General features: G+C 43.1%; 3 protein-coding genes across 6 annotated transcripts; all 3 read right to left on the bottom strand.

Moving 5' to 3' along the window:
- Nucleotides 1-117: 117 nt before the first annotated feature.
- Nucleotides 118-2456, bottom strand: LOC101067754 (cytochrome c oxidase subunit NDUFA4-like). Its single transcript, XM_003961265.3, has 5 exons — nt 2368-2456; nt 1746-1929; nt 786-874; nt 600-660; nt 118-409 (listed from the first exon to the last, which is right to left on the bottom strand). Exons 1-5 carry the CDS (start codon nt 2439-2441, stop codon nt 353-355), a joined length of 465 nt encoding a protein of 154 aa, XP_003961314.3. The 5' UTR covers nt 2442-2456; the 3' UTR covers nt 118-352.
- A 34-nt stretch (nt 2457-2490) lies between these two features.
- On the bottom strand, nt 2491-9257 carry LOC101073950 (protein FAM117A). Of its 2 annotated transcripts, none has more exons than XM_029838157.1 (8): nt 8573-9257; nt 8197-8330; nt 7524-7619; nt 7098-7211; nt 6361-6489; nt 5806-5971; nt 5384-5555; nt 2491-4169 (listed from the first exon to the last, which is right to left on the bottom strand). In XM_029838157.1, exons 1-8 carry the CDS (start codon nt 8694-8696, stop codon nt 3899-3901), a joined length of 1206 nt encoding a protein of 401 aa, XP_029694017.1. In that variant the 5' UTR covers nt 8697-9257; the 3' UTR covers nt 2491-3898. The 2 variants fall into 2 exon arrangements, with proteins under 2 accessions (XP_029694017.1, XP_011601010.1); XM_011602708.2 differs by having other exon boundaries at nt 2496-4169; nt 8197-8333.
- Nucleotides 9258-11818: 2561 nt separating this feature from the next.
- LOC115250250 (RUN domain-containing protein 3A-like) lies at nt 11819-16911 on the bottom strand. Of its 3 annotated transcripts, none has more exons than XM_029838103.1 (11): nt 16779-16911; nt 14879-14994; nt 14682-14809; nt 14488-14573; nt 14277-14366; nt 14091-14171; nt 13853-14018; nt 13475-13632; nt 13259-13399; nt 12995-13095; nt 11819-12895 (listed from the first exon to the last, which is right to left on the bottom strand). In XM_029838103.1, the coding sequence occupies exons 1-11, from the start codon at nt 16883-16885 to the stop codon at nt 12753-12755; spliced, it is 1317 nt and encodes a 438-aa protein (XP_029693963.1). In that variant the 5' UTR covers nt 16886-16911; the 3' UTR covers nt 11819-12752. The 3 variants fall into 3 exon arrangements, with proteins under 3 accessions (XP_029693963.1, XP_029693974.1, XP_029693969.1); XM_029838114.1 differs by having other exon boundaries at nt 13259-13372; XM_029838109.1 differs by having other exon boundaries at nt 16754-16884.
- Between the last annotated feature and the right edge of the window lie 506 nt (nt 16912-17417).

Raw genomic sequence — 17417 nt, 5'->3', positions numbered from 1 at the left:
AATCATTCAAATATATAAACTATTGCTTTGTGTCCTATAATTCATTACACACATACCCTTAATTTAACCTTTTTTTAAATACATCTGTAACCTCTGTGAAAAAAGCTGCAACTGGAGTGTGGTTTGAATTGTTTTAATAATTTACAACAAAAATAAACTTATCAATTACTAAAACAGAGGGCTGCCTGTTTTATTCATTGATAATGAAATGATCCCTCTTCCCTTTACACTGGAAATGAACAAACTGATTGAGTTAAGGGCGGTTTTGACTAACACTTCACGCATTGTCACAGGCTTTGTTTTGAGCGTAAAAAGTGCAAAGGCTCCTCATCCTGAGCAAAGGCGTGATGAATTAGAAATCAGGCCTGTCCTTCTTCAGCTTGGAGTAGTCCATGTTAACTGCAAACAGCTGGAAACATACACAAACACGTACAGTCAGTGTGACAGGGCAACATGGACTTTGCCATAAGATAACAGGCGAGATGTTTATTTCCCTTCAAAGGAATACGCTTCTGACAGTATAGAATTATGAAAAAAGTCAGAGAATGTGGAGCTTGTATCAGGAGATAATTGTGCAAGTAGTGCATAACCATTAGTACTTTGTATTGTTGAGTGGGCTCCATTTTGTTCCATGGCTCTGGGTTGTTCTTGCGATCCCATCTAAGAGAAAGGCAATAAAAGAAAAAAGGACTGTCAGCAATTTGTTGACCCATAAATGATCCATGTGGGCACACAAACACAGAAGGAAGACCAGAAGATCTTCCTGGAACCAGATCGACACTTACGAGACATCTGGGTTTCTCAGGGCCAGACGGCTCAGGTAAAGCATGCTCATGGTTGCTCCACCACCGATGAAAACGAAGAGAGGGATCAGCTAGCAGAAGAATGAGACACATAAATCAGGAAGTAGCTCTGAGATGACCAAACATCTGCCGTTGTTAATATTAGCACATACTTTACTGCAGCATATCTGGGATCAAAATCATAAAATAGCCAGTAACTAACAGCTATAAAATCACAAAAAATAAATTATTCATATATAATTATAAACCACCATGCTGTGCGTATAAACATAACACCTAAACAATGCATCATTAATAACTAGAACTGGGTTGTTATTGAACCTCGCCCACATTTGTAGTAATCGGTGATCTATTAATATGGACGCTGCCGTAAAGTGCAGTGTTTCACCCCGTCGTCCTTGACTATAGACGCTGTGCATTGCTCCGGCCTACAGCCATGACGTTATGGAGCCCACACAGCTCTGTACGTGCTGCAGAAACACGCGTGCATGGCAACACTGGATCAGACACCGTCACAGTCCAGAATTAAACCACAAACAATCCTGCTGTCGATTTTTATTGGGCTTAATTTGGCTGGAGCAGGTGGAGCAGGAGCTGCCGCCACACCAGAGGCGAGAATAATGACATTTAGATCACAGCAAATACGGACTAATCTTCTGTAAGAGGATCGCTAATTACAGAGGTCAAAGACGGGGGGGCATTTGATTCCAAATCTCAGGTAAATGTTGAGGAATTTGGAACTGACACGAAAAGCTGCTGGATGCAGTAATTCCCCCTTGGTGTGCTGTATAAGAGCCATAGGAGCGAATCACGTTCGTAAGATTCTATCAGATGGTGACACATCGGGTGGTTTTGATGAGATTAGCAACGGACGCGCGTCCTCCACCGCGCTCTCAATGTCACCGCTCCGCTGGGCCGGAACCGGGCGGCTCGGTCACTTACAGCCGGGTGGCTCTTCAGCTGTTTCCGAATGACCCCGAACATCGACGACATGGCGGGTAATAATCCACTGGCGGTCCTGGTTCCTTCTGGAGGAGAAATGCTGGGGGTCTGAGAAAGCGCGTGTGTGCGGAGGGTCCGGAGGCGCACTGACGCGCCCCCCCCACCGCTGACAGCCAATCCCGCACTGCAACGACAACACCTGTCTGTCCGTGTCTGCCTGTCTGTCTGTCAGACACCTGCCCAGTGTAGCCATACATTTACCCCGCTAACATACAGTATATACACATATTCTAATACCACCAGTTTGGAATTAGAGAACGGGCTCGCCCACCCTCCATCGTTTCTCAATACCAATGTTTAAAGTGTTAAATGGTGTTTGACGTTAACGTTAACTTAACATTAATGTGGGGGGGGGGGGGGGGGGGGGGGCATTTATTCCTTCATTTCCTTGGTCATCTCAAATTACCCTTCCTACGAGTTGGATTAACTGGGTTGCAATTTATTCCTTCTGGTACCAGGCCGAACGTGCCGTTTGAAAACTTTACACCCATCAGAGTGCCAGGACTCACCCTTAAAGATAAGGTCAGGAGGTTAGAACCAATTAGCATGTGTCAGTCAATACCTGGAGGCCTGGAGCCTGATCCCCCAGTGATAGAGCCCAGCAACGGTGTGGATGCTCCCCTGGGCTGGAGTCATGAAAGCACCAACAGTTTAAGGATGTCTCAACAGCTGCAGGCATTTGAAGTCCAGTTATTTAAATTCAGTTTAATACATAACAGACAACTGCAACTCAGTCATGTATTTGTGTGAAAACAACACAAAGAAACCCAACACATTCAGACCAAGAACTGAACACACTAACTGAGGCTTATCCCGGGGAGGGAAAAGTTTCGATCCTCTCAATTTTATCAGGACACTAAAACGTCAAATGATGAGAGTTGGCAACTGTCCATCCACGTGCGCACACAATCAAAACTCCCATCAAGGACAAAAGAAACATCAGGATTAACATGGAAACAAAGTCTCCTCCAAATAAAACTCTCCTGGAAGTGCATTGAAGAAAGAAAAAAACAAAACAAAACAAACCACCTGATACAGTATTTCATGTAACACCAGCCTCTAATCAGACAGAGCTAAAACTAAAAGTTACAGGATCTCCCCTTAGCTTATGATGCAGGTAATAGAAAATGTAGAAAATACACATTACTACTCTTAAAGTACAAAAGTGAATATAAAAATAAGACTCAATAGTAGCGGTTCAATTTGTGCAAACATGTCTACCAGAAAATACAACTATCTGATCGCCAACTTGTCAGCGGAAACTAAGAACATCTCGAAAAAGGAATGACAAATCTACACCACTAAAACTGGTTAGGTAGTCAACTAGGCTGTGAAACCTCAGAACTATCAACATCAAGCATACACCTGGAACCTCCATGGAGAACAGGTTTTTATCCATTAACACGTGCATTTTTTTTGTTTGTTTTTAGTAAACAAGGTGACAACATCAAAAACAATTATTTATTTTAAAGCAGGACTGTTAAATGCTTTAGGTAATGATGCTACCCAAGTCCACTGACTGAAAAAAATCCCTTAAGACTACAAAGTGTGATTTCATCATGTGGCATTTCTCCTCTTAAATTTTCATAAATAGAAATTGTACCCAACTGATTTGTCATGCTTTGTGCACCAGCAACAGGCGCAAGGTCGAGCTAGGTAAAACATGCCAGATGAATTTGTAGATAAATATTATTGAACTTTTAAAAATCAAACCTGGGACTATTTCAGTAAAGGTTGCTCAAACTCTGCAGTCAGAGTTTAGGAGTGATGACGGACCGTCGCGGCTTCTTTGGGGCAACAAATGTGCAGTGAAACTCAGGTCAAACAGTCGATCCGATAAATCCCAAGAGGAAAAGAGTGAGTCCCGTTTTAAGACTGCAACTTGTGTTTGGCCAAATATTTCTTTGGATTACGAGACTGTTGAAAATGGATGTAATTTAGGAATGTCATAATGCCCAGAAACCCAGGGCGGCACATAAAGCCTGCTCTGGATTTGTATGAATGACCCCCCCCCCCACCCAAAAAATATTTTCATCCATTACAATCACCCTCCTCTCACATTTTCTGCAGAACAAAAGGATCCGACCACCTGATCAGAACACCAGACCCTTCCCTGAGCTGTCGCCCATCACGGCGGAGGCCACGGCAGGATCCGGGGGGGTGGCCGCGCAGGAGCCCGGCTCCTCGCTCAAGCAGCCATCCGCAGGAGAGACGGCAAGGCTACGGAACAACAGGTCCATGGAGGGGAGGAGGGGCTTTAAGAGGCTGACGGGGCAGAAAGCGGAGCCCCCATGGGGGGTGAAGTTTATTTTGTTAGGGTCTGGGCAGGAAGAGATGACAGCTGGTTTGAGTTTCTGTATAGTGCTAGAGGGTAAAAAAGACAAAATATGATATTACGTCAGGATAACAAGCAACCAACTGAAAATTCTACTTTATATCATCACAAATTGGCAACTTCCAAAATTTAAATCTCCACATCTGTGGAATCCCAATTCAAATTCAATCATGTATAACATAAAATGCTGGTTTTATTGATCCATATTATTTAGAGACTTACTGTCATAAGTATTATTTTCTTATTTATGTGACAATGTTATAAGGGGGCCTAATGGTCCAGTGTCTAAGACACTTTCTCCATGTTTCTGCAGTAGTCCAGCACAGACAAACAAATGACTTGGGGGGGGGGTATTGAGTTTATGCCATCTTTATTTACTCCAGTGGATGCTGATTAGTTTTACACTGGACCTTAACCTGGTCTAGTTGGTTGAGATCTGAACCACTTTCCTCTCGGAGTGAACCCACCACCAGGGGGCAACAGCGGGCACTCAATGTCATCACAACAGCTTTTAAATGATATTAAATCACAGAAAACTAAAAGACTAGACTGAGTCTATAATACACATGTTGCGTTTGTTTATGGGCAGAAAACGCATGTGTTAACTGTAAAGTTTTTATGCATTTGGCCCTGTTACTGGATGTTTATCTCACTTACTGGTATGCTGCTGTAAAAAAAAAATAAAAAAATTAAATGCCTGAAAGTTTTGGTTTGGTGTTTGTACAATGAGGAGAGGACAAGAGTCACAGGGGTTCAGTACCAGGTTCTACAGCTCTTCTAATCAGACACAAATTAGATGCTTGAGAGCCAGCTGTTAGTAGAAACGGCTGGGAGAGGGTAGGTAGTCACGACTGTAAATAATTGCCTAAGAAGAATCCAGTGAAACCGATTAGAGATCTGGTTTCTTGGAAAAACAGGAGCTGATTCATCCAATAAAAAAAGGGAGTGTGTGCACCATCATCAGGACCATAAACAGCATAAACTTTGTAAGGAATTGGCAGACAGGAGGCATAAAAATAAAATTTATCATCCACCTGTGTGAAGTGAACCCAATAAATCAGTGTCATTAAAAGTCAATACTTTGTGAAAATGTAAATGTGAAATAGACTGGAGGAGCAATATGTTTACATGGGCGGTAGGAATACACCTGGTCAAGCAGCGTCTCTGGCAAAGTTGGCATTTTTCGCTACACTTTAGGGGAAAGAAGGCTGTAAAAATACGATCTGAAGTATAACGCGCATACCTGGTTTCCTCCCAGAATCTGACTTTCTCACAACCCTCTGGAGGCTCTCTCTGAAAGCAGCAACTTTTGTTTGGTCCTGGGGAGGAAGACAATAGTATCGGCATGGAGAAGTCGGCCTCATTCTGGGAGGAGAAAGGAGAGGAGACGGACAAGCCTCCACCACCTCTCAGGCCTGAAAAGAGAACCCGAAATACAAAAAAAACCTCATTAAACTGACGGCGAGGAAGATTCAATAATCCATGTATACGTGTGATTTTCTGAGGACTTTAGTTGAGTGGTTGCAACAGCAGTGATGCGCAGGTTGATTCTTCTTTTTCATAAAAACGTCAAATGTCAACATTTTACTTTAACAGCCAAAAGCGCAAACTCAAGTTACAAATGAATGTCATTGCTAACATGACACATTCCAATCGAGAACTAACCTTGACAGACGTCAGGCTGCACGTCGTCAGAGCTGGAGGTATAGGTGAGAGGGGAGCTTGGGGAGGAGTTTGTGGACAGCGGCGTGGTGGCCGGCTCACTCTGAGATCCACTGCTGCAGCTCTGTGGAGGAATCGGTGCCCGGTGGCCATCTGGAACCTCCAGGAGCTGAGCAGAGGAGACAGAGCACGGTTAACCTGCAGAATCTCCAACATGAATGCATCTTTAGAATAAATATAAAATTAAATTCAACAGCCAGTAAAACTGTTGCTGTTACAGTTTTAGAAGGAAAATGTGCAACACAACTCAAATGGATAATGAAACAGACAAAATTGGCTAACAATAATAAATACTGTCTGGCTAATACTAAAACTGCAATGTGTGTACAAGAAAGAAAATGAGTAAATAAGCAATAAATTTAGGAAAAAAAACAAATCAGTCGACATGTCTATAGCACAACACTAATATACCATCACAGAAAAAGGGCAGCCTTTTTTCCTCGCACGCTCTGAACATTTTCACACGCGTATGCCGACGCTAGTGTTGGTGAGAGTTACCCTGTGTTGTGGATGTGGTGGCTGACAGATGAACATTCCTTCCAGCTCCTGGTTGAGGCCCTCCACGCTGCATCGCAGTGGAGGAACCAGTGTTGACAGGGGAGCGAGGGGGATGGGAATGGGCCGAGTCTGAGGGCATGAAAACGAATGGAATTCAGGCTTGTAGCAACTTCAAACAGACCACACGAATGTTTTACAGTTCACGTGTCTATTCTGCTTATTTCCTTCTCATCACCCACTTAATGGTGCATTCCAGCCCAAAAAGAACAACAAAACCCTTGTGCCTTAAATCAAGTTAAACATTAAATTTTGCACAACAGAAATTCACCAAGGCCCACAATCCAAAATGATTACTCACCAGGGCCCTTATCAAAGACTAACACCTTTAATTGAAAGTCAAACCTCACATGCTGTCAGTGTAATCGAGCTTGTGTGAAATAAGTGAAACCACCTGAGGTCAGTGGTGTGTGGCTTCACACGATAAACTGTGCCAACCAGCTGGGCTGAAAAGCAGAACTATGTAGGATGTCTCAGTTTTAAAGCAGAAGCATTGAGATGCGTTTGTTTTCCTCTGTGTGTGCTGCTTCCTGTGATGAGCCAAACACTTCACTGTAATTTGTTAATAAAACCAGCAATGCTAAACGCTACACTGAAAAGTGATGAACCCGTCTTTTTCCACCAGGTTTACGGTTAAGAGATTGTCTGGAGTGAGTTTGTTTATGTGGGTGCTAGGGTACCTGAGTAGTTCCTAGGCTGCAGCCGCCCTGAGGATAACCCTGCTGGCAGTCTTTGTCACCCCCACCTGGGACTGCAGCTTTGCTTCTCTGTAGTTGTTGTTTTAGCTTAGCAATCTGCAATGAACAGAGGTTAGAGTCAGTTAATCAGCCCACATATAGGTCAAAGGAAGCCTCTCAAACAGAGAAATGTGGCACAAGAAGTCCACTGGAATGCATTTTCTGAATTTTTCAGTGGCAATAATCAGATTGATATTTCAGAGAGCCGATGGGAAAAGCGAGCCTCGAGAGAGGGGGGAACTTTCATTACAGATAGATGATTTCATCTCCTGTTGCTCAACATTGTCAACATAAGTCAGGCCTTTGCCAAGAACACCAAATAAAATCAGGTTTAGCAAGGCCCGTTGAGCAAACCGAGCAGAGATTCACCTCTCGCAGATTCTCAGCACTGCCCCACGACGCAGATCGTTTGTGGCTGCTGCTACTTCTCCTGCTTTGGGATTCATCTGCCCACAAGGCTGGAGTCTGAGGAGGAAACAATGTCTAAATACAAATACAAATCATCACGTGCCAATTTAATGTGTGTTCCGGTTTCGGCATCAAACTGTCTGAGGAGTTAAGAAACGGCTGTACTAAGGTTGCACGTTACATAAGACCTTCTGACAAATGTACAAATTTGCGCACTAAGCACAGTTAGATGCAACATCACATCACCCACACTTAGACTCAGTTCACGCTGGTGCTAAAGAGCAGGAGAAACTGAAAAACATAAAGACAGCAGAGGGAAGAGGATGTGGGCAACTGTGCAGCAGTGCCGAGCGCCTGCACAGAGAGCAGAGAGGACGGGAAGAGACCAAACGGCCCCATCAACTGACTCTTCTTACTGATGTGGTTCTCACTTTGTCAGAGTTGTGCAAACACTGGACACTCCCTCCCGCTTGCCTCCCAGCAACGACTTTGTCTGCGGTAACTGTAAACTAATCAGCCCCAAGTGGACCCATCTGCCCTATCATAACTCCACTTTTACAGAAACATTCATGATCTGAACGAAATATTGGCTCCATTCACTTCCTTTAGGGGACATTATTCCAATGAAGCTGACCTGGGTGGACTTGTCTTTATGAGAGGAGCTCTCTGGCTCTTTCGGCCACTGTCCCTGCAGGTACGGACCAATGATGGCATCAAGGGACATTGTCCTCCTCATGCCAGAGCTCAGCTGGTGAATTCTGGCCTTTCCTGCTGTCAAATAGAGACATTTTTTTTATTTGACATGCAGCGACATAATCAAATATCCCAGTTATCCGAGTTTGCATAAGCTGATTTATTGCATTCTAACTGACAACAGCTGCTTGAAGCTCCTACATCATTCAACAGCAGTTGTAAGTGTACATGTATATGGATGCTAAATGAAATATCGATACATACATTGATCCATACATTGGGGACATATTGGAAGGGTTACAAACAGTAACTCGTACCTGATTTGCCATCTGTTCGGTTCAGTCGAGGCTTGGAGGTCAGCTGATAGGGAATAGTAGCTTTGAGGGGCTGCGGACCCAAAGTCGCTCCCCGCGATTGTCCAAGTCCACTTCGGCCAGACATCTCTGAAGTGGCAAATGTGGAACTGTTTAGCTCCCAACCAAGTTAAACAACAATGGATGTGGTCCCTGGCAGAGATCTGGGGGCGCTGCGTGGACAGCCTGGTGGTGGCTGGCTAAGTTACCAGCTGCAAGCCTTCCTGGAATTGGGATGACTACTCAAAAATGCTGCAAAATGTCAGATTTGAGTCACCCCGGCAGGCATTTTCAGGGAAAAAGCACTAACAAAACTAATGAATTCAACAGATCGGAGGTTCCCAACAGCTTGAAGTCGGGTCTTCGACGAAGAGCATAGTTTTTTCTGGCTTGTGTGCGAGTTAGCAGCCTAGCAGGCAAAGTTTCTTTGTGAGGATGTGGAGATATTTCACCCAGTAGTCGAACAAGGAAGCGGCTCCAGTTCGAAAAAGTCACGGTAACGTCAGTTCCTGGGTCCTCTACGAAAACATGACGGTGTATTTCATTACAATTTGTCGGGCTTGAGTCTGGTTTTGGTGGCCGTAAAAGTTGCGAGAAGCGCACAGTTGTTATCCCCACAGCCAAACTCTAAACACCTCGACCACCACGCTGGTGTGGATTTAATCAGAAGAAGGGGCGGGGCCTAAAAGAATCGCACTTTTGATTGGATGGACAAATCAGGCACTTCAATCTCATTGGTCAGTCAGCCGTCAATCTGTCAAACCACCGCCAATTGATTGTGCTGTCACCACCCCATATTTCATCTGAACTGATATTAGACTGTTAAATGCGCTTTGACGCGCCGCTGATTCACTCTCGTAAAGTACATTTCTTACTGCAGCCACTCCCAATCTAGGCAATCTAAGGACAAAAATGCAAAGCGTTATTGACTATATTAACTATACTGTATGTAAAGAGTCGTACCTTTGCGTTTTCTTCATGCAGGACTTTGTGTTTCTGACCATTAATCAGCATGTAAAGTTTCGAGGTTTTCAATTTTTTTTTGCCACGTCTCGGGTTTTTTTGGGTTTTTTTTTTAACAATAGCGTGACGCGGAAGAGCTCTTGGTGTATTTATGCAATTCACGTTTATACGGTACTCTAATTTTGTTATTATTTTTCTAATCATGTTAAATTATATGATGACGTACTTTTAAAATGTCACTTTACCTCGTTCACTAATGTGATTTGACGAAAATAAATGGTGTCTTTAGGTTTCCCATGATGGATCACTACATGCTTGGGCTGTCGGCTGGTTAGTTTTTCATATAGGCCTAAAATAAATGTATTCCTCTTGACAGCTCTAAATTTATCATCAAACGTGTGTTCTGTAGTAAACCATATATAAGCATATATAATAACAACTCTCTATTAATCACATAATATGTCGCACACCAGACAGTCTTCTTCATTCTTTCAATTGTAGGCCAAACATTTCATCACCCAATTAAGTCAGCCAAGTTGGGTGGCCAAGTGGGTGGACTATGGTGTGGTTTTGGGAGGTGTCTGTGCATGCTTGCTTGTGTGTGTGTGTGTGTGTGTGTGTGTGTGTGTGTGTGTGTGTGTGTGTGTGTGTGTGTGTGAGGGAGATAAATGTCTTGACTCTGTGGAGAAGGGAGTGCCAATGGTGGGACCAGAGTTGGGGGGGGCTAGATAACACAAAGGATCAGATCCTAGATCGGTTCGCTGATGTCTTCTCTCTCGAACCATCCTGGCCCCAAATCTACACTAATGTACACAGGGCTTCACGCATGCTTACATAACACGTCAATGCGTCTGGAACACCAGTTTGGGGGAGATTGTGGGGTTATCTTAGTAGGGACAAAGTGCCGAACATGCAACCAGCAGCTGGCTCATCTTCTCTGTGCAACTCCACCCATCAACTAATGTCACACAACTGATGTCCCAGAACAGACAAAGAAAAGTGAAGATAACTGAACTTATCTTTCTGGAGTAACCATTAATTTTACCACCAAGCACTTAATTGGACAGTATGTCCATCTGGAATGTGACTACTACAAATTGCATTTCCATCCTTTACCAAAGAACCCCCAGCTGTCCATTGTTATTTGTTTGTGTTAATGAATGAATGATCCTAACCTCTGACCTCACATAAGATATTTCAGACCCATTTGAGGAGAGTCGATGTCACATTTTGCCAAGTTACAAAGGGGGGACATGAAAACAAAAGGTGACCTCGGGACAGAAGGGGAAAGTGTTGGGTTTCCAAGTACTACAGTTGGAATTGTTTCATTAGGGGAAAAAAATGGTTGTGCCTGGATGTTTATTCAATACATTCCCAATTGTGATGGGCCAAAAGTTCCTAAAATGGTGAAGATGAGAGCATAAATTTGGCAGCATTAATCTTTAAAGGCTAGAGGTGTTCCTTTTAACAAAATCAACGGTATAACATTTTAAAAATTAATATCAAAATGTCATCTTAGCAAAAGTGTACAGGTCATTAAAGTTATCATGTTTAGATCCACGATTTAATGCAACACTCCTCATAAGTATAATTATTTTAATTAAATGTAACATGATTGTTTTAAATCCGATACTATTTTAAATGAAATTTATTTTTTTTAATGTTAGAACATAAATTAGGATTCAGCCTCGAGAGCTCATGGATGACCACAAAGGTTATGGCAGCTGATGTACTGCAGCGCCCCCTACAGGCTCTATCGGGACTTTAAAAGAGGACAAGGTGAAAATTTCATAAAGACGTTTAAAAATAACTGGAAAATAATACAGGGCTTAGAAAGGATTATTCACAAAGAGGAGAAGATTCTGGAAATTGTAATTGGTATTTTTGGTGGTTTCATGTTCTCCTTCCATGGCTGGATCCAGACAGTGTTTTAAAACCAGTTCTTAAGTCATCACATTGAAGGCGCCTTGTTCACTGATCTGTAAACGACTTGCACCCATGTGCATGAATCCCACAATTTGTTTTATTCCTTTTTTCTGAGTTTTATCTGACTTTTTGTAAATCATCTGCAAACTCTTTGACTTCATTGTATCGACAGACTCAGTAATGAGCTCATCATTGACTCTTGCTCATATGCTTTTCATTAGTCAGGAGTGATATGACACTTTTTTCTGCAATATCAGTGAATGAATTTACTTTCTCATCAGATACTTCAATCATAACATTGGTAACAAATCGTGTCCAGCATTCAAGGTTTCAAAACTGATTTATTGCAATTTGAAACCACATCGTATCCAGTCTCTCAACAACACTGCAGTGCAACATCCACACTGGACAATATTAGTACTGTATGTGATAAATAATAAATGCACTTGTTAAAAAATAGAAAGAGAAAGCATATATGGCAAATATTGTGAACACAATTACACACATTCAGTAATTCTTTCAGCTCATTCTACTTCACTGAGTTTTATTTGTAGACAAAGACAAGAAAAACATTCATTCTGCATAGTCACAATGCCTGATCATGCAGGTCTATCAACCTGCATGATTTTCCCTAAACACTGTGTCTAACTTAATGTATAGTCAGAAAAGGCCTAAACTGCGGTTCTCTCTAACATCCATCTAGTCATTTTAAAAACCATTTTAGCATAAAAATGACCTAGCCACTTTTACACAGTGCATTAGCATATATGTATCTCTGTCTTATAATTCATAAAATAGGGTATTGTGAATCACTACATCTGTTCTTTTAAAGTCTACAATAAACCATCATAACCTGCTGATATTACGAGACAATAGGATGAGCGGTCTGGCTGATGGGACCAAGAATGGGACGAGTATTAATGCAGGACGATCTTGCAGTGAGTTTGGGTTAATGTGAGAGTACAAACACAGACCTGTATGTGACTGGAATCAAGTAATTAGTGATGAGGAGTTCAAATGGAAGTGTCTGATGGTATTTGAAAGGTTGTCAGTTCTGAGGCAGTACAGCAGCTCTTCCTGCATCTTTGTTAAACAGTCCTGTAATCTTTCAATGTACGGTTCTAATCTCACAATGCTCAGCGCATAAACGTAAAGGAACTTTAGCAGGAACCACAGAAGAGAGCATATTTCCTCCTGCCAAAAACAGTCGTTTACATATTGTCTTTAGTTGTCGGTAAAGTTTCTTTGGCGCCCCCTAGCTGGGAGACAGCGCAGGACTGCTCTCTGTGCTGATATTAACCAGGCACTCACTGGACTTGAGGCTCGCCAGCGATTTGCAGCTGGGGATTGAAGCCAAGGAGCCACACAAACCCATCATGGAGGGTGTGTAGTCCTTTTCTGGAGGGGTAAAAGAGAAGGTTCAATTTAAAACTACAGGTATCTTTATTCATACTAATTAATAGACTTGTAGATGGGAGCAATGATAACTATAGTTACCTGTGCACCATGCACCCCCGTTCTGTGTTCCCTCAATCCTCTGAGAATCTGAATCCAAACTTATTTCCACTGACAGCAGCTCTGTGCTGGGGAAACTCCGCCTGTAATGTCATAGTTATTTCGGTATCACACTTTTGATTGGGTGGACAAAGGGAAAGTTTTCAAATATGCAATGAAATCACAAAGCACTGGTCAACCACATGGATGAGCAGGTCTGTTTTCTTTGTCAGTTTCTGGCAAGAAATGAAAAGTGACAGGCTTGACCTTCGGAACAGCTTGACCTCGTTGTTGTATGGTTCCAGCGTTGGCCACTGGTTGATCAAAGGGATAGAGAGGTTTTTGCTCAGGTGGTTGGGATCACACGGAATCAAGCTTGTCCTGTCACACGTCACACAAAATGTACTCCTGTCAATCAAACGCAGGTCACGTGAGCTGACTTACTGGATGAAATCTGGGGTTTTGTCCGGGCGCATCACTCACAGCTGCTCTTGAAGCTCCAGGACAACAGCCTCCAGCTCCTTTTTCTCCTGCAGGTTACGACTCTGAAGTTCCTCCAGACGAGCCTTCAGTTTCTTGTTCTCTAATTCAGCGTTCTTCAGCTGGGACTCGCGTAAGCGGACAAGCTCCTCCAAGTAACCCTGAAAATACACGTCAGCACAATTTCAGCCTTTAAATCGCACTTTAGCGCTCAAAATTTAGTGCCTCGGTCGCTACCCTCAGCCTAGCATGTGAACCTTTAGTTGACTTTATATAGAGGGGTAAAGAAATAAAGGATTCATGGTAATAAAACAATCAAACCAATTTTTTTTGTTAAAAAAAAAGCATTTGTTGGACATTCAATCCAAATCAGTTTTATACCTTCTGAGCATTGACGATCTTAAACCTCTGCTCCATCTTGCGACACTTGGTGCTCCAACTCTCCTCGTCGGTGACCAGGGGCACGTAGGGATGTTCTGGGATGCTGTCATCACTCGTGCTGCTGTCAATGCTTCGTCGATCGTCGTCATCGCTCAGATAATCATAGCTGCAACCAGAGGGTGCTTCAGACTGAGAAACGATCGGCCGCGCAGCTGTGAACTATGAAATAAAACGTTACCTTTGGGTGAACTTCAAGTATGGTGTGTAATCAATCACAGCAGAGGATTTTCCATCCAGTTGTTCCCCTTTTAGACAGAAACTACAGGAATGGGGGGGGGGACAATCACAAAAACCTTAAATCTCACAAATGAATCTTAAAAATGAAGCAGACTGTGTGAGGTCGTGACACAAAGGTCTTCTTCACCTGAAATCGATGGCACCAAGACCTATAAGCATTCCTGTCAGGACTGTGGCTTCCTCTCTCAACAGAATGGCTCCTTCCACATAGAACCTCCTAAAGAACAAAGGCGGGTGATTTATTTGGGATTAATTTTTTTTTTTAAATTAAAAATCAGAAATGGTTAGTCAAACATCATTACGGGAATCGGCACCGTGTTTGGGGGAGGGGCTTCTACCTGGTGGTTCTGCTGTCTCTCAGAGCAGTGGCGATATACTCTGAGAGCCTTTTCTCCATCAGCGCTACTCTTATCCAGGCTCGCCCCTAACAAAAACAACAACAAACAACTTTCAGAGGTTTCTGCTCACAAACTGAAGTCTTCTGTGTTCCGACAGAAACAGGTTTTCTGTCATGGCCATGCGCAGGACTCGCCTTGGCTCGTGATGTGCTGATGTTTTCCATGCACTCGATGCTGCTGATGCAGCTGTTGGGGACTTTAGGACAGGCCACTCGTATGTAGTCCCAGAAACTCCTCTGTCCATCAAACCAGCTGCCAGAGCCTATAAAGAGAAAGTCATTTAGACGGGTGGAGGTGATAGTCTCACTAATGTCTCATTCTGTCTCGTGACCTTTAAAACGGTGGCTGAGGATGTGTTCCAGGATGGCTGCAAAATTGATGAACTCGTCAGAGGAATCGTCTATGGGCTCGGCCGTGTATTTCTCCAAAAGTGTCTTCACAGAAAATCTAGATCCAGAAGAAAGGGGAGGAGGATGTCATTTAAAAGCATTGTTGGAGTTTTAAAAGCTGCCATCAAAGACAAAAACCAGTCAATGGATGACTGTGAGGAAATTAAATGCTTTCAGAATGTTCTCATTTCCAGCACAGAACACAAACATAAACGCAACACTTTTGCTTTTTCTCCCATTTTTAATAAGCTTAGCTCAAAGCTCCAAGACTTTTTCTATGTACACAAAAGGCCCATTTCTCTCAAATATTGTTCACAAATCTGTCTGAATCTCTGCTAGTCTTCTCCTTTGCTGGGATAATCCAGCCACCTCAGAAAAGAATTCATATTTTTGTTCAGTGAATTGAGCTTCAGTCTCAGCTTATGACTCCAGTCTGATGTAATCGAACATGTGATCGAGTATGAAAACTCATCTCGTCTAATGGATGTAAGATTCATCAGTACTTACTGTAACTGCTGGTCTGAGACGTCACTGAGACCTTAAATTGAATTCTAAAAAGTTTACTGTATGGTGTTAAAAACACAATAACATTACATCACCTGCATACAATGCTGGAGGGCAAAAATCAGCTATCAGCTATCTGTCCTGGTGCCACACAAAAAGATGCTGACTAATTTCATCCATACCACTCACTAATGCTTAAAGCATTTACCTTAAAAATCTTAAATCAGGACCCCCATTTCTGAAAGAGTAGTGGCTAATATAAATATAACATCAGTTAACATAAATCCTTGCACAATTAATTGTTTAATGTCAGTCAGGGGTGCCCTGGTGTCACCCTTTAAAATCATTTTCTGTGTACGGTACATTCAGGTTTCCAATCATATTTTCAGGAGACTAACTAAAACAGTCTAGTTGCTGGAGGAAAAGTGTTTATTATATTTTTGTCTAGTGACACGCAGCTGTGAAGGGCCTAACGAACAGTATTCAAACACACCATCTGACTCTGATGATCAGACAACAACCACGAGGCATTGACCGGGATATGCAGTGTTCTGATATTCAGCACCTCCAGAAACACAGTTCTTATCCTGACACATGGAGATTTCACTCCATTGTTCCAAAGGCAACAATGTCCCATTCAGCCACTCTGACTGTGACCAGATACTGGGCCATCACTGGCTGGCTATGCTAAACCAGCAGGATTTCTTGTGTTTTGCCTGTATTACGGGCAGATAGGCGTGTCAGGGGCTCAGCAGAGGTACACTGTCCTTCACCTGCAGATGATAGTCCAGTGCCCTTTTAGCCCATTATTTTCATCTGAGGCGTCTCCTCATGATACTTTTAAATTAGCCTTTGGTTGTAATAGTTGCTGACAGTCTTTTGACTGATGAAAGGCAACACAGGCGAGAGCTGTGAGTCAACTAAAGTCAAACTAAAACAAGCAATAAGGTGCTGAAATATCCAGAGTCAGTGTTTTAACACTCTGGGAAAGACATTTAAGTGATCCAGTGAAGACTGAATGTACAAATTTTATTGCCTACTCCCTCCCTGCCCAGAGTCCCTGAGGTAACAGCTAGTCCTTGCCCCTGGAAGGTTGTCGTCATAGCAACCACTCCATCAGCAGGGGGAAATAAATACATAAATGAGACTGTCAAACTCGTAAAGGAGAGCCTATCTATTATCATGCTGGTGGGAAATTTTCTAAAGGTTATTAATGGATACACAATGACACAGGCTTGCGCGTTCGTGATGACGTAATGATGGGTGTCAAAATACGGACGCGGCTGTTAGACGAAAACAGAACGTTTACGCACAAGTCTCCTTTTCCGGAGAACCGACCTGCAGACGGTGATGAGATTCTTTCGCTCCACTGCCACGTTCCGAGCCGACGCTTTTTTCGAGACATCTCCCATGGCCATCGCTGCCTGCACACAGCCGGACACCATCCAGGAGGAGGCAGCCCCTCTGCAATCAAAGGACCCCTCCCTGTCGGACACCGGCCCTCTTCATGCGCTCCTGGATGATGCGTCAGAGGACGGGTTCCAGCACGAAGACGTCAGAGCCGGAAGCAGTTTGTTTATCGTTTGGATGTGACGGAAGAAGGGACACATTAAACACACTGCAGGACAAATAGTCCAAACGACTGTTCTCTCTCTCTCTCTCTCGCTCTCTCTCTCCGCCTACTTTTTGTCTCATCGTGACGTCACGAGTGGCGCAAACGGAGCATCATCAGAAGATAAAATCGTTTCATTTTATTTCTTATTTAAGAACAATATCTTAAACAGGGTTTAGGCAAGCGTGTTATCATTTCACCGTTGATTAGTAATGTTTTCATTCATACAACAGGAGACAGAGTTCTATTCAGTGTCTTCCTTGTGTAACCGGATGGTAAATGGGTACGTGCGTGGCTGTTGTATATCTCTCTTGCGTCCCCAGTTTTTTGGGGGGGGGTTGGTTGCCATGGTGTTCCCGGCAGGT

This window comes from Takifugu rubripes, chromosome 1 (genome assembly GCF_901000725.2).
Source record: "Takifugu rubripes chromosome 1, fTakRub1.2, whole genome shotgun sequence".
In the NCBI taxonomy this organism is placed as follows: domain Eukaryota; kingdom Metazoa; phylum Chordata; class Actinopteri; order Tetraodontiformes; family Tetraodontidae; genus Takifugu; species Takifugu rubripes.
This window is presented reverse-complemented; position numbering and strand designations above follow the sequence as displayed.

Bases quoted from the DNA above. Each gene is read 5' to 3' on its own strand.
- LOC101067754 (XM_003961265.3), bottom strand. From the start codon at position 2,441: ATGACTCCAGCCCAGGGGAGCATCCACACCGTTGCTGGGCTCTATCAC. The intron at 875-1,745 runs GTAAGTGACCGA...TTCTTCTGCTAG, and splicing joins AGCTGAAGAGCCACCCGGCT to CTGATCCCTCTCTTCGTTTT. The intron at 410-599 runs GTACTAATGGTT...GTATGTTTCCAG, and splicing joins AGCCCACTCAACAATACAAA to CTGTTTGCAGTTAACATGGA.
- LOC101073950 (XM_011602708.2), bottom strand. From the start codon at position 8,696: ATGTCTGGCCGAAGTGGACTTGGACAATCGCGGGGAGCGACTTTGGGT. The intron at 7,620-8,196 runs GTCAGCTTCATT...TTTCCTCCTCAG, and splicing joins ATAAAGACAAGTCCACCCAG to ACTCCAGCCTTGTGGGCAGA. The intron at 4,170-5,383 runs GTATGCGCGTTA...TTTACCCTCTAG, and splicing joins AGATTCTGGGAGGAAACCAG to CACTATACAGAAACTCAAAC.
- LOC115250250 (XM_029838103.1), bottom strand. From the start codon at position 16,885: ATGGTGTCCGGCTGTGTGCAGGCAGCGATGGCCATGGGAGATGTCTCG. The intron at 14,019-14,090 runs GTAACGTTTTAT...CTCTGGTTGCAG, and splicing joins TACTTGAAGTTCACCCAAAG to CTATGATTATCTGAGCGATG. The intron at 12,896-12,994 runs GTAACTATAGTT...TTACCCCTCCAG, and splicing joins CGGGGGTGCATGGTGCACAG to AAAAGGACTACACACCCTCC.